Source organism: Pteropus alecto, unplaced genomic scaffold (genome assembly GCF_000325575.1).
Source record: "Pteropus alecto unplaced genomic scaffold, ASM32557v1 scaffold20, whole genome shotgun sequence".
Taxonomy (NCBI): Eukaryota; Metazoa; Chordata; class Mammalia; order Chiroptera; family Pteropodidae; genus Pteropus; species Pteropus alecto.
The window spans coordinates 24,969,350-24,982,574 of NW_006436298.1; the positions used below are offsets into that span (position 1 = coordinate 24,969,350).

The 13,225-nt window shown below is 44.0% G+C and overlaps 1 protein-coding gene across 1 annotated transcript; it reads right to left on the reverse strand.

Annotated features, from left to right (window-relative positions):
• Window positions 1-1,346: 1,346 nt before the first annotated feature.
• On the reverse strand, window positions 1,347-10,468 carry GLRX (glutaredoxin). Its single transcript, XM_006913232.3, has 3 exons — window positions 10,149-10,468; window positions 4,558-4,677; window positions 1,347-2,563 (listed from the first exon to the last, which is right to left on the reverse strand). The coding sequence occupies exons 1-2, from the start codon at window positions 10,353-10,355 to the stop codon at window positions 4,564-4,566; spliced, it is 321 nt and encodes a 106-aa protein (XP_006913294.1). The 5' UTR covers window positions 10,356-10,468; the 3' UTR covers window positions 1,347-2,563; window positions 4,558-4,563.
• Between the last annotated feature and the right edge of the window lie 2,757 nt (window positions 10,469-13,225).

The window sequence follows — 13,225 nt, forward strand, 5'->3', positions numbered from 1 at the left end:
TGGGAGTGCCACCCACCTCAGAAGTGGCACATGCTTTGACCTGTTTCTGAAAGCTGGAGGTGGGCCACGAAAGCAGAAGATGCAAAGCAGCCCACTTCCATTGATCATATTTCTGGGGGTTGCCCATTACCTGTTCACATGATAGCCCCCCCGACTGTGGGATGCCCCGTGTTTCTTAGGACTCACTCAAGACCACCCCACTGGCAAACTCCCAGGGAAGCTGAGCCTCTCTGTTCAGCTTATCTTCTGAGGTAGTTTATCTGATTGTGAAAATATTGCCCTTTCTTAGCTAGGTTGGTGTTTGCTATTGCTTTTCAAAACTAAATTGTATTGCTTAGGGGTATCGTAGGGAATAAAACTATAAAGAGAAGCACCAGAATGATTATAACAGAAATGAGCTAGATTACCTCCATGGGAGAAGGAAAGGGATTTACTGGGAAGCGGCACGTGGGCCCCTAAAGTACTTTCTCAACACCTTAGAAACACTCATATAGTTGCTTTCTTCCTTAACCTAGGAGGCAGATATCTGGGTATTAAATAGAACTATGCCTGCTATACACTCATATATGTCTAATACATTTTACAGTATTTCTGAATAGGCTTAAATACCCATGAAACTGATAAATGTGCAGTAGGGACTGAGATTTGGGAGGGCTAGAGTAGGACTTTTAGTATTTTTTGACATTTTAAACCATATGCATGTATTGCTTTGATAAAGTAGAACTTATGTGCTAGAAACTGGGCATACAAAGATGTTTAAATCAAGGCTCATGCCTTTGAATACAGTATTTCTAAATCTGGCAAGAAACCAGTACAAATGATTAACTACAGTACAACCTCATGAGAGCTGTAAAGTACACAGAGTGTTTTAGGACTACAGAACAGGGAGCAATGGATTTTTTTAGTCAAGCAGTGAGAAGAGAGGGTAGGCATAGGTGAAGTAGTCTATAAATCAGGCCTTGAAGGAGGAGTTTGAAAGTAAAACGAAGGAAAAGCAAAGCAATGCACAAGGACACGGAAGTGTGAAAGAAAGCACAGACAAGTGGTCCAGTGGCTCAGGGACTGCAGGCTGCACACTGAGCGACCTCTAGAAGGTGGTGTTCACAGTGATGCACAGTGCGTAACATGCACAAGATGCACAATCCACAGCAATCTGAAGGGAGTGGCCAGAGTCCAGGGGGATGGGAGAGGAAGCCAAGAGTACAAGGGTACTGGGTGAGATGGAATGTGAAATGAAAAAGACTAACGAAACACAGACATTATACAATAGGCTAGTGCTGGCATATTCATATTCAAATTTTTTGTCATTTCAATATAAAATTTAAAAATCACATCAACATTTGTACTCAATGAAGGATGATAGCATGTGCCTTTATTTATAATGGCAGATGACAGACATGAATAAAGCTTCAAATTGATGTATCTCACATTAATATCATTCCTTAAGGTCTTGAGAACATAGAAAAGAATTAGACAAAAATCACTGTGTCATCTATGAATACTTCTTTATTAGAAAAGAAATTAACCTTTCACATTCGAGACTGCAAAGGAAATTAATCTTGCAATTGTAGAACGAACTTCACAATGAGAGATTCTTAAGTATTCAGAGAGTGGGGGAAAAAAAGAGAAAATTATTTAGGACAGTGTTTCTCAAATGTGGCTACTTTCAGACACTCTTGGAGGAGGGTTTTCTCGTTTCCTATGGTAATGTTTTAAATTTTACAATTTACTTTTGTTCGTAATCTAAACATATTGATGCACGCTTGTTCAGGCATACTTGGATGATCACCTGACAACAGCGTGTTGCCACATGATCGCGGCATCTGCCCTTGTACCTCTGATCCTTGTAGCACCAAGAGAAGACCCACTGTGCTTAACTTTTCACGTGGCATTTCTCAAATTCGGTCCTTAGACCTTTCGCAGAATTGTTGAACATTTCCTGTTAGATCTGTGAGTTTTCAAGGTTAAGAACGCTGGTTCAGGGCAGTGATTCTCAAGATAGGAAGTGGGGTGGTGCCTGAGGAGACACATGTAGTTTGAAAAAGCACATTCAAAATACCTACTGATTTCATAATACAAATTCTTATAAGGTCAAACTGCACAAAATAATTTCAGGCAGTAGCAGAAAACCGACTATAGCTTCATCCTAGGATGAACTTGGTTGAGAAACACTGGCATAGAGGGAAAGGAGTCCTAGGAGATGAAGAACAGTTGGTAACCACATACCAAAGAGAAAGAACTTTTGGGGTCAGCAAGTGACCTTAAGCCATAATTTGTCATGGTCTTTTGGAACTCAGGGGCCAATCCAGAAGAAACCCAAGACGTTCATCAACCTCCTCAGACCTGTGGTTTGGGGAAAGTGGGTCCCTTTTAATACTGAGTCAAAGGAAGAAAAGCCTGCTTTTGCCAAAAATTCCCCTCCTGCCATTTTTTGGTTTACATATTTCAGAATTTCAGTTGCTGTAGCTGAGTAAAGGTGGCCCCAGATCCATCCACTAGGAAGTGCTGCCATCGTGTGCAATGCCATCCAACTCTCAAGGGAAATATCAGCCTGGGGTCAACTCTGCCAGGAAAAAATGCAAAGAATTGGATTTTCTTGGAAAGGTAAGTTCCCCTCGCTCTTCTTTCATCACTAGAACATTTACTCTTGCTATTTAAACACAATCTGCTACGCACTTACATGTGGGATATAAACCTAAAAGCGACAAACAAACAAGACAAACAAACAGGCTCATGGACATGGACAATAGACTAGTGGTTACCAGAGGGTAGGGGAAAAGGGAGGTGGTAGATGGGGTAAAAGGGGTAAAATATGTGGTGACAGAAAGAAATCTAACTATGGGCAGCGAACACACAATGCAATATATATATGCCTTACTGTTGAATTGTACACCTGAAACTTACTGGATTTTGTTAACCAATGTCACCATAATAAAAATAAATTAAAAAAATAAATAAGCACAATCTGTGACAGATGGCCTTGAGATGCAGTTGCAGTGAAACAGCATATAATGTTGAAGGACAATGCAAATAAAGAGGCGTTGTGAATATGGGGGACTCTAATGCCACCCCTACAAGTTAGTTGGGGAAGTGATATTTCCCATCTTCCCAGGAAAGTCATCAGTTTTCTTCCATTCTTAATCTAAGCCTAAACTGCTAAAAAGTGGTCCAGAATAGAAAATATTTGTCTCTCCAGTTAGAATGAAGCGCCATAAGGTGAGGGATTTTGTTTCTGTTCAGTTATATCCCCAGTGCCAACAAAAGACAATGCCTGACAGTTTATAAATTAAAAAAAAAGAAAAAACATTTGGAACCACAATTAATTGGGTTTTTATTGCTTTAGTGCATGGAGTGAGGCTAGAAAGCTAACATAGACATAGTAATCACCTTCTGTGATGATGACAGAGTTGTGATTAGAAGCATTATAATATCGACTTTTATTTCAAAGGATTCAGTTGTATTTTTTCAGAGCTTTTTTTTCTACTGTTGCTATTCTGAGTAACCACCACAAATTATATATACTCATTGTTCAAGAGTAAGTTATTCATTAGTGGGCAATAAATACCCCTCAAAGAACATTTTGGTTAAAGGATCATAAATGTCTCCTTTGACCAGAAACGATCACTGAGCCTCTCTCTGAGTGAGTTAGTAGAACAGGCCTAGTTAGAAGCCAGCTAGCACTCACAAGAGCGCAGGGGAGACAGGAACTCATCATAAGGCCAAAAGTATCCTGGTTCCTTTCTAAAAAGTTCATCACTCAGGTTTTCCATTCAGCCAAGGATCTCCTTTAGGTTACAATTGTAGAAAACTTTGTCTTGGCATTTCGGAAGCCCATTAGATTAAATTGATTTGCAGTGTGAACATAGGTGAAGCAAAAATTACCTTGATTTCATATTGCACTTATAATCAAATTGCTTACCATGGCCTGTGAGCCCTGGCCCCTGCCCATGTTGGCTACTGCTTTTCCTTCTTACTGTACTTCACTTAGTTTGCTCTTGCTTGCTTTCTGATCTTTGAATATTCTGTACTTGTTGTCACCTCAGAGCCTTTGCACTTATATTCCCTCTGCCCGAAATGCTCTTGTGCTTTATCTTTACTTGGCTGTCTTCAGATCTCAGCTAAGCCAGCCCCTCTGAGAAAGGCCTTCCTTCACCATATTAGTTAAATTTGCTCCCAACCCCTGCCATGTTCTATCACATTATTTTATTCATTTGTTTCAGGAATTATTTACTTTTTGCTCTACTTCTGTAGAATATAAATTCCATGTTATCTTTTTGTTCATCACAGTATTCCTAGTGCCTAGTACAGTGTCTGGCACATAGTAAATGTTCAATGAGTATTTGTTAAATGAAGTTTGAGTGAAAGGATTGACATAATTAATTGACATAATTAATCCGTTTGTAAAATGGGAAATTCATAAGTGACATTACAGTTCCTCAGATCACTCCAAATTGTGCTTTCCCTAGCCAGAGTGCCTTCATAGCTTACAAGAAAACATGGCAGTAGAATTCTACCATCTCCCAGTGTTCCTGGCCCAGTGTCCCACCTGTCACTCACCTGTAATTACTGTAGAGCTCCAATTTGCTTTAGCCGAATCAACAGTTCCCCACTCTGATGCATATTTATTAGATCAGTACATCCACCTATGCAATCTTTACCGATAAAGACCCGAGGTACCTAAAAAAGCAAACCAGCCAGGATGTTTAAGGAACTTAAATTATTAGGCTAGAGAGAATGACATTTTATCCTTCCTCTAAACATTTCTCATGATCTAAAGCTTTGCAAATCACTCTGCAGTCTCCTCATATATATTCTTTCAGGTCAGAACTTTATTCTAAGCATAAAATTATCTATTAAAGAATGTTTTTAAGCCGAGATGTTTTTCGAATTGAGTATGCTGTGTATGAGATTGTCTAACGTCAAAGTGATTTAAAAATTTCGCTCTGATTTCCATTGGCTGCAGCTAGAACACTCTGAATTATCTGCAGCTGGGACCACACCTGAGACTTTAAAGTGAGCCATGGTGACCAGGAAGGAGTTTGTTTCTAAATGCAGCTGGAAAAATTTTACATTAAGTCTCTGTCCCCGAGTTTTACATTCAGTCATCTCTCTCTCCCGTAGGCTCTGTCCTCAGCTGGGAAAAGGGTGGTGGTATCTGAGTCTCCTTCTTTCATTCCTGGCCTGTCATCATAAGCTGTTTAAGTGCTGCAGCTCTGGGAGAAAGACCATTCCTCTTTAGTTTCACACCTGCATGTGTGGGACACCCAAGGCAAGCCACGCGGACACAGTCATTACACCTGCTAAATGCATTCCGTTCCAGTCATACTCAGGTTCCCTCCCTGCTGCTTGGTACAGGCACATTCCAGAAGTCCAAAGGGCTTTTGGAATTCTGAAGGAGTAAGCAATTCTCTCACTGTGACCCAGACAACTTCCAGGCCAAGGGTGTCACAGAAAAGTTGACTGGCAGTGAAGAAACAAGCACAATAGGTCACCTGAGTGGTCAGAAGCAAGCAAGCGGGTCCTCTTCCCGAGCACTAGAACATACCACAAGGGGTGGGAGAGGTGAAAGACAAGCAGCAGTAAGAATATTTTCAAAGCTTTTGGTTTTCCTCAGAAACCATGATAATTCAAGTGAAGTTTTTAAAAAGAGATGACACAAAGGGCTGAATTATTTTCGGTAAGTTTTTACATTATCTGTAATAAGGGGGTCTGGGTAGATGTGGGCTTTAAAAATCAAGGCCAGTTATTAAAAAAGAAGTCCATCACCACATTTCCACAGCTTTTTTTCTGTGCCCCTAAATGGGGAAAGGGTCCTCATAACTGCATTCTGGAGAGAAAGCCTGGTAATGCCTTAAGTCACAGAAGGTGCTGCCTGCTCCCCCAGCACCACGTGACTGTGTGGGGACTCTGCAAATGGAACGTGCCATCAAGGCAGCATTGCTTTTGTCAGGCTGAAAGAAGAATAGCTGTAGAAAGTCGAGATCAGAAACTTAAGCTTTCCCCTGGGTCCTAGCCATAATTTTAGAGAAAATAAAGCTTCCCCCACAAATCGTTGGGGCCTTTTGGCTTTTATCTCCCCAGGAACATTTGCCTGTGGTCAGTTGTAACAGTAAATAGAACAGAATCCTGATGTAGTTCTATTATAATGACACTGCAAAACTCCTGTTAAGGCAATGTCTGATGAAATAAAAATCACCTGATCTTTAAATAAGGATGAGATGTATTTATCCTTGAACTTTTATCTTTTCAAAAAGAATTGAGCAATTATCACCACTCCTACTTCTTGCCCAGTCTACACCTTTGACAAGGGTGTTGGCCAACAGGGCCTGAGTTAAGTTATTTGGAGACAATGCCTTGAGGGACAGGCGTCCTCATCTCAGACTGTGGAAAGTGCACCAGAACCGCCAAAAGGCTTGTCAAAACATAGATTTCTCCCCACCAACCTCAAATTTCTGATACAGGATATCTGGATTGGGGCCCAAGAATTTGCATTTTTGACAAGTTCCCAGCTGCTGTTGCTGCTCCAGGGATCTTGTTTGCAAAAGACAGGTAGACACTGAGCAGTTCATTCCTCCCATGGTAACTGAGGCTTTGAAAACCCATAGCCTTACAGCAGCCCCAGACACCCCAGGCAGGGCCTGACACATGACCAGGCTTTCTCAAGGGTAGACTTCTGTGAACACTCTCTAGCAGAGAAGCTGGTTTACCTGAAGACTGATAAGCCCCTTCACCCTTACACCCACTCGTTAGTCTCTGTAGCAGCAAAACCACATGAAAGCCAACAGTTACCGGCACCTGCAAAGGGAACTGAATTACAGCCTGCACAGGACAGTGTGGGGAGCTGTGGTGACAAAACAGGAAACTTGATTCAGTTGAGGAAAGAAGAGGAAATGCACCTTCAGTGCCTGCCCCTCCTGGCCCCATCCCACTTTTCCTGAGAACTTGAGTCTTTACTGTCGAGAAGCGAAAGAGAGCTGCCACCATAAACAGTCTTGGTAATATGGGGCCATTACGCTCCCGGAGTAGGTTTCTCCAGCCCTAGCCTCAGCAAGGTGGCATCATCTGTGCTGTAAGGTTCCTTAGATGCAGCTACTCAAAGCTAATTCACAACACTCCTCGCCACCTCCTTGGCTACATCCCTGGTACAAGCCGCCATCATTTCTCATCGGAATTAGAGCTGTAGATAGCCTCCAGATGTCTCTCAGCTTCAACCCTCACCCTGTCCTTCCTATGGTTTCTTTTCCCCACAGCCACGAGAGTGATCCTTTCAAAATGAAGGCAGGCCATATAATTTCTCTGCTCATCTCACATCACCAGCCCCAGTCGTTATGATAGCTTGAAAGGCCTTCCCAACCTACACCTTGTTATCTCCCAGACTTCATCTCCTACTGGCCCCCTGGCTTACAGTGCTCCGGGCACACAGGCCTCCTTGGCAGGCACACTTCTGTTATAGGACCTTTGCACTTGCTATTCCCACTGCAGGAAACACTCTTACCCCTAAATTTCTGAGTGTCTTGCTCCGTCACCTTCTTTAGAGATCTACTGAAATCGGTGAGGTCCCAATGGCTCCATTTAAAACTGTACCTGGCTGCCAACTGCCTACCTCCTGCTCCTTAGTTTGTCTCCTTAGCACATACCCCTTACCACCTTCCGACACTATTTTATTTAGGGTATTTACTAGAATGTAAGTTCCACAAAGGCAGGAGTTTTTGTTTTGTTCGTGCAGGTGTTTCCAATGTCTAGAAAACTGCCTAGTATTTAGTAGGTGCTTTACAATGTTTGTTGTATCCAGCAAAACTATCCTCCAGAAGTGAAGAAGTAAAGATGTCCTCACACAAAAATTGAGGGAATTTCTTTCCAATAGATCTGCCTTGCAAGAAATGTTCAAAGAAGTTCTTCAGAGAGAAGGAAAATAATAGAGGTCAGAAACTCAAATCTACATGAAGGAAAGAAGATTTTTAGAGAAGGAATAAAGGCACTGATTTGGGAGTTGTGGCTATAGCAAAACCAAGACAGGTTTCTCCAGGCACGCGGCCTGATTGAAGGCATAAGTTTCTGCGATCGGTCAAATCCTGCTGGGCCCTTACTATATGCAGAGCACCATAGGTCATTACAAGATAGGTACAAGATAGCGACTGCTTTCAAGTTGTCAATTTCTTCAAATATAACCCCATCACTCCTGGGGATCATGAAGCATACAACTTTAATGAGTTTGTTCTTTCCCTTGGAGAAATGCATTTAGGACTTAAGAACCCATGGAAAATATTTTTAAAAATTCAAAAATAAACAAAAGACCACTAGAAGAAAAATTGTCGCTTTACAAAGAAATGAAAAAACACTTGTTGAATGAATGCATAAAGAGGTTTATCGTTCCTGCTAGGGAATAGATGCTGCCCAGGTGAGAGCCACAGCTCCCAAAACTTACTGCATGTTGGAATTAGTTGGAGATAATAAATATAGGAAATAAACTCTTTAATTTTTTTCAGCTTCACTGAGGAATAATTGACAAATAAATTTGTATATATTAAGGTGGAAAATATCATGGTTTGATTTATGTAAACATTATAAAATAACTACCACAATTAATACATCTATCACCTCACATGGTTATAATTTTTATGTGTGCAGTGAGAACACTTAAGATCTACTCTCTTCTGAAATTTCAAGTATACAATGCAGTATTATTAACTATAATCACCATGCCGTACATTAGATCCCCAGAGCTTACTCATCTTATAACTGAAAGTTTGTACCCTTTGACCTACTACTGAGGCCTGGTTCCCACCTCCAACATGGTGATTAAATTGATATGGAGTATGACTTGGGCATTGGGATTGTTTAAAAAGGCTCTCAGGTAACTCTAACGTGCAGCCACATTTGGGAGCCACTGGTGGAGAGGGACCCATCACAGTGGGGGCAGTGGCAGTACTGATACGGCCCTTTCCCTCTCAGAGCCCAGGCAGCCTGGACAGCTGGTGGTCCAGATAAGTAGCCAAAGTCCCTCTCCCATTTGTGTCCCCTGCCCCCGGTCCTCCCAGAGACTAGAGTCCTCAGCTCACAGCTGTGGCCCTGTAGGCAACAGGGTAACATGCTTAGACTCCCTTTGCACCAGAATGCTGATTTGTCACTGGAGAGGCAGGGAGAAATAGCCTGCTGTACTTTACACTGAGAAACCACAGAAAACCCTGTAAGCCAAACTAAAACTGAACTAGGATGTGTGCTCTGCAGACCCTGTGTCCTAGACATCCTGAAAGAGTACTGGGTGAGCCGGCGGAGCACCATTCACCCCAGCCAGCCCCGAAACGGACACAGGCAGTCTGTGTGGCCTCACATTCCACAAGAAGCCGTGGGTCCTGAGGATGTTTCAGAGAGAAGACAGCAGTTCTTAGAGGGTCTTTTGGTCTATTTATAGCAAAGGGGACTTAGAGCTTGCCTACTCTGGTCTGGTCTTGCAGCCGAGGGGGTCTTGAGGAATACAGAGAGACGACTTGCCCAGGCTCACACGACAAGCCACTGCAAGAGCCAGGCTGGAACTCTGGCCTCTCTCTGTACGTCCTGCGGTGACAGGCCTGGAAATACTCCACAACAAGGGGCAAATAATGAGCCATTAAATTTTTCCAGTGGGAGGAGTTAGATAAGAATGAGCGAAACTGGTGAGGGTTAAAGAGAGCCTCAAGAAAAGACTGAAGGACAGCGAATCCTACTCGGCCATGTGAAACGTAAGAAAGAATGCACACGATTCGCATGTCGACAACAGAAACCTACAGATCACATTTGGCCCCTCCACCTCCAGTCCTGTAAGCTGAAAACTGTCACTTTGCAGCGGTGCTTAAAACAAAGACTCCAGATAACTCCTTAATGACTCCAGGCAGCTGCTGGGCCCATGGACCCCGATGTCCAGCTCAATCAGCTGTGTCCCCTCCTAGGCTCTAAGAGGACCATTGGCTGCAGTTCGGTTGCCCCTTCAAGGGAGCAGTGTCTTCTCTCAGGCGCCCTCCCCCACCCTGCTCAGCCCTCCCTGCGCCTTGAGCGATGGAGCCCTAGCGGTGTCGTAGAGAAAGGCACAGGCAGACGTCCACAGCCCTGACAAGAAAAAGGAACGGGAGAGCCTTTCCTCTCGACCTTTTAGGGCAAAACCCTAAACTCACCGTTCTGGCTCCTGTGAGCTGTTTCAAATAATCTTGAATCTTTTCAGTGTCACCGGTGGCTGTGATATCGACAAATTCCAACATCCCTTGTTTGAAGGAAAATTGACTGAGGATTTCTTGGGTCTGTCTGCAGTAGGGGCAGGTGGGCTTGATGAACACCACCACTTTCCCAGGCTGGATTTTGCTGTTCACAAACTCCTGAGCCATGCTGACAAGCTGCTGCCTCCTGGGGAGGAATCCTCAATTACAGGTATTGCTCAGGAGTAAAACGGAGGCCCAGCCAGCTGGCTCTCATTTAAAGGAACCTCCCTGGAGGAGGAGTTTGTCTGGTAACGTGCTCAGTATTTAAAGGGACAGCCCCAAAGTCATTCCTCTGTGGTGTAATTCACCAGCTAGTGATGCCAAGGAAGGCATATTTGCATTTAGTCATTAATACCTGTGCCTAGCTTGTCATTGTTGTCCTTAGATCTTTCAGGAGCGCCTGAAAGCAGAGTCAGATCACCCTTTGGAGAAGCGCAAAGCACACAGACCAGCCCCAGGGAGAGTTCTGAGTGAGCAGTGACTTTCTAGGGTAAAACCTTTGCCCTGTCAGAGACACGTGTTTTAAAATGTGCTGGCCAAAAAGAATAATTCAAGAAACAAATCTCTTTAGAAGAAGTGAAACTGCAATTGTGACTTGGTGTCTGTTTTGAAGTTGCTCCCAGGGCCTTTTGCTTAGCCTGCACAAGGGTTCTGTCGTTGCGATTGTTTTTAATGGATGTAGTTCCCAACATTTAAAAATCTGGAGATTTCACAAAAGAATCTGAACTTGCGCTTCCCTGAATAGTCAGGCCTGACAAGACAGCTTGCATTCCTTGTGGCAGCAGCTGGTGCTGAAAGGCTGTTGTCCCCTGTGGGCAGGACAGAAGATGGCTGCGGTGCGCCAGAAAATCTTGACTGTCTTCTCTGGGGTCCCCACGTTCCCTAGTAGGTGGAGTAAAGCTTCTGTTCTAGGACAGTTCAGACCCCCTCTGTGTGCGGTAAGTTAAATAAACGAGTCAAGGAAAAGCCATTAAAAGCGAATCATCCGTTTGCCCAGGAATTTTTACACTGAAACTAGAGTACCTTCAGAGAGATGGGAACTGGACATCTCCCTTGACTGTCATGTTGGTGAAATCTCAAGCATAGTGTGATTTCTCAAGAAAAGAAAGTGACTCTCAGAAGCTGCTCTAATTATTACTAAAATTAAATGGCAAAATGAGAAACACAGATTCTGAGTCTCGGAGAGGGAGCTAATAAATGAGATCTCTGTCAACAAAAAGATTGTGCTGGGGCCCAGAGGCCTGAGGCTCTTGTCCTGGTCAGGGCTTGGGATCTCTCTGTCCTCGGCTTCACTTCCCTCCTTAATAAGTTCATGGGGGGAGGCTGTGTTGCCTCTCTTCTCCTTACTTTAGCTCAGACCTCTGTGGCTAAAGGCTGCCTCCTTCCACTGAGCCAGCCCATGGGTCACCAGGCCGTTCCCTCAGAGCCCTTCTCCTTTCTCGGTATCTGGAATTCACCTCTCCTTCTCTGTTGGCTCTTTTCTCTCAGAATGTGATTCTGTTCACGTCTCTCCCTTGTTAAAAACCACCATCACCACCACCACCACCACCGTCTCCTATCTCCCTTGGCCCTGCTTTCCAGCCTCTGCCCTTTCCTTAACAGATAAGTGTTGTAGAACTGGCTGTTTATGATTGCTTTCTGTACTTTACTCACCTCAGTGCAGTCTGACTTCCTTCTCCACCCTTCTGCTAAAAGTCCTTTGGCCAACACCACTCGTGACCCCTGCATTGCTAAATCACTTTGTCGAGAGGTGTCCTGACTCAGACTGAGAAGTGTGGGTGTGGAGTTTTTGGTAAACTAGTGGATTGAAACTTTCAAAGGTCTGTTTGCACAGAGTCCTCTGGGGGTTTGGGTACCTGAGGTAGAGGCTGGGATGCAAGGGTACTCCATCACCTGCCCTACAGCTCAGCTCCAGGGAGTAGAGTCTGAAGCCTTAGGACAGATATCCACAGAACACAGCTGAACAAGGCATTTTCTTGAGGAACTGTGAGACATGGAACACAAACAGATGACAAAGAGGGGGTGCCTGTCTCATTTCTCAGAAAATGCTGTGGCTTCAGCTCAGTGAAGAATTCAGAGCATAGAATATTCTGCTGCATAGAATATTCTGCCATCTTGAACGTTTGTAGCTTTGGCACATCAGGAGATGGAAACCATGGTCCGAGGGGCATCTCGGGGTGTGTGGGGAGGGGCTGAAATGGAGGGTCCAAGGGGGCCCTGTCCTTAAGTACTATGAACAATCAAGAAGGGGTGTGTGTGGCGTGTGGAAGAGCCCATAAGACACCTCCAAGCAGTTCAGGCGTACTGAGAAATGAGGACCTTTTTTTAAGGGAATGGTGGTCCTGCTATGCACGTGGTTGACAACGAGTTCGTGTAGAACACAGGCTATTGCTGTTAATATGATCTCGTTTATACCCACAGGTTGATGAGGGCTGAGAAAATTTGGCCACGAATGAACGTTTTCAGGCTTTTTCTTTATTTGCACACTTTGCCAGACTTGACCTTGTAGCTCACGTTCCCCCCACCCCCCTTGAAGCTGTCTTCTTCCCAACATCATTTGCAGCGTAATCTTTTTTATTCTTCCTGTATCTCTGGATATTCTGTCTCAACCTCTTTCTCAGGAATTTTGCCTACCCATGGTATATCCTGGGGCTTGACCCTCTTCTCACTATGTACACACCCTCCTTGAAAGATTTTATCTGCACAGCTGATTTTGATTAGAGGAGTTTGTTTTTCTTGGCTGTCAAGAAGTGGGCGGTGGGAAGTCCAGCTGTCACCTATTTGTTGATAAGCATCACATTTATTTTTCTTGTCTAGACCTCTCTCCTAAGCCTCAGGAGTGAATAGTAGCTCATTGCCTACCGAGAAGACCCACCTGGGAGTTCCTTGAGCCTCTCAGCCTCAGTGTGGTCAGGACTGAAGCCACCCTTTTCTCTTTTCCATACCTGCTCATCCTCCTGTGAGTACTGTCCTCTATGCAGTCTAGTAGGGGGGTG

Bases quoted from the DNA above. Each gene is read 5' to 3' on its own strand.
- GLRX (XM_006913232.3), bottom strand. From the start codon at position 10,355: ATGGCTCAGGAGTTTGTGAACAGCAAAATCCAGCCTGGGAAAGTGGTG. The intron at 4,678-10,148 runs GTGAGTTTAGGG...TTGCTTTTTTAG, and splicing joins AGCTCACAGGAGCCAGAACG to GTACCTCGGGTCTTTATCGG.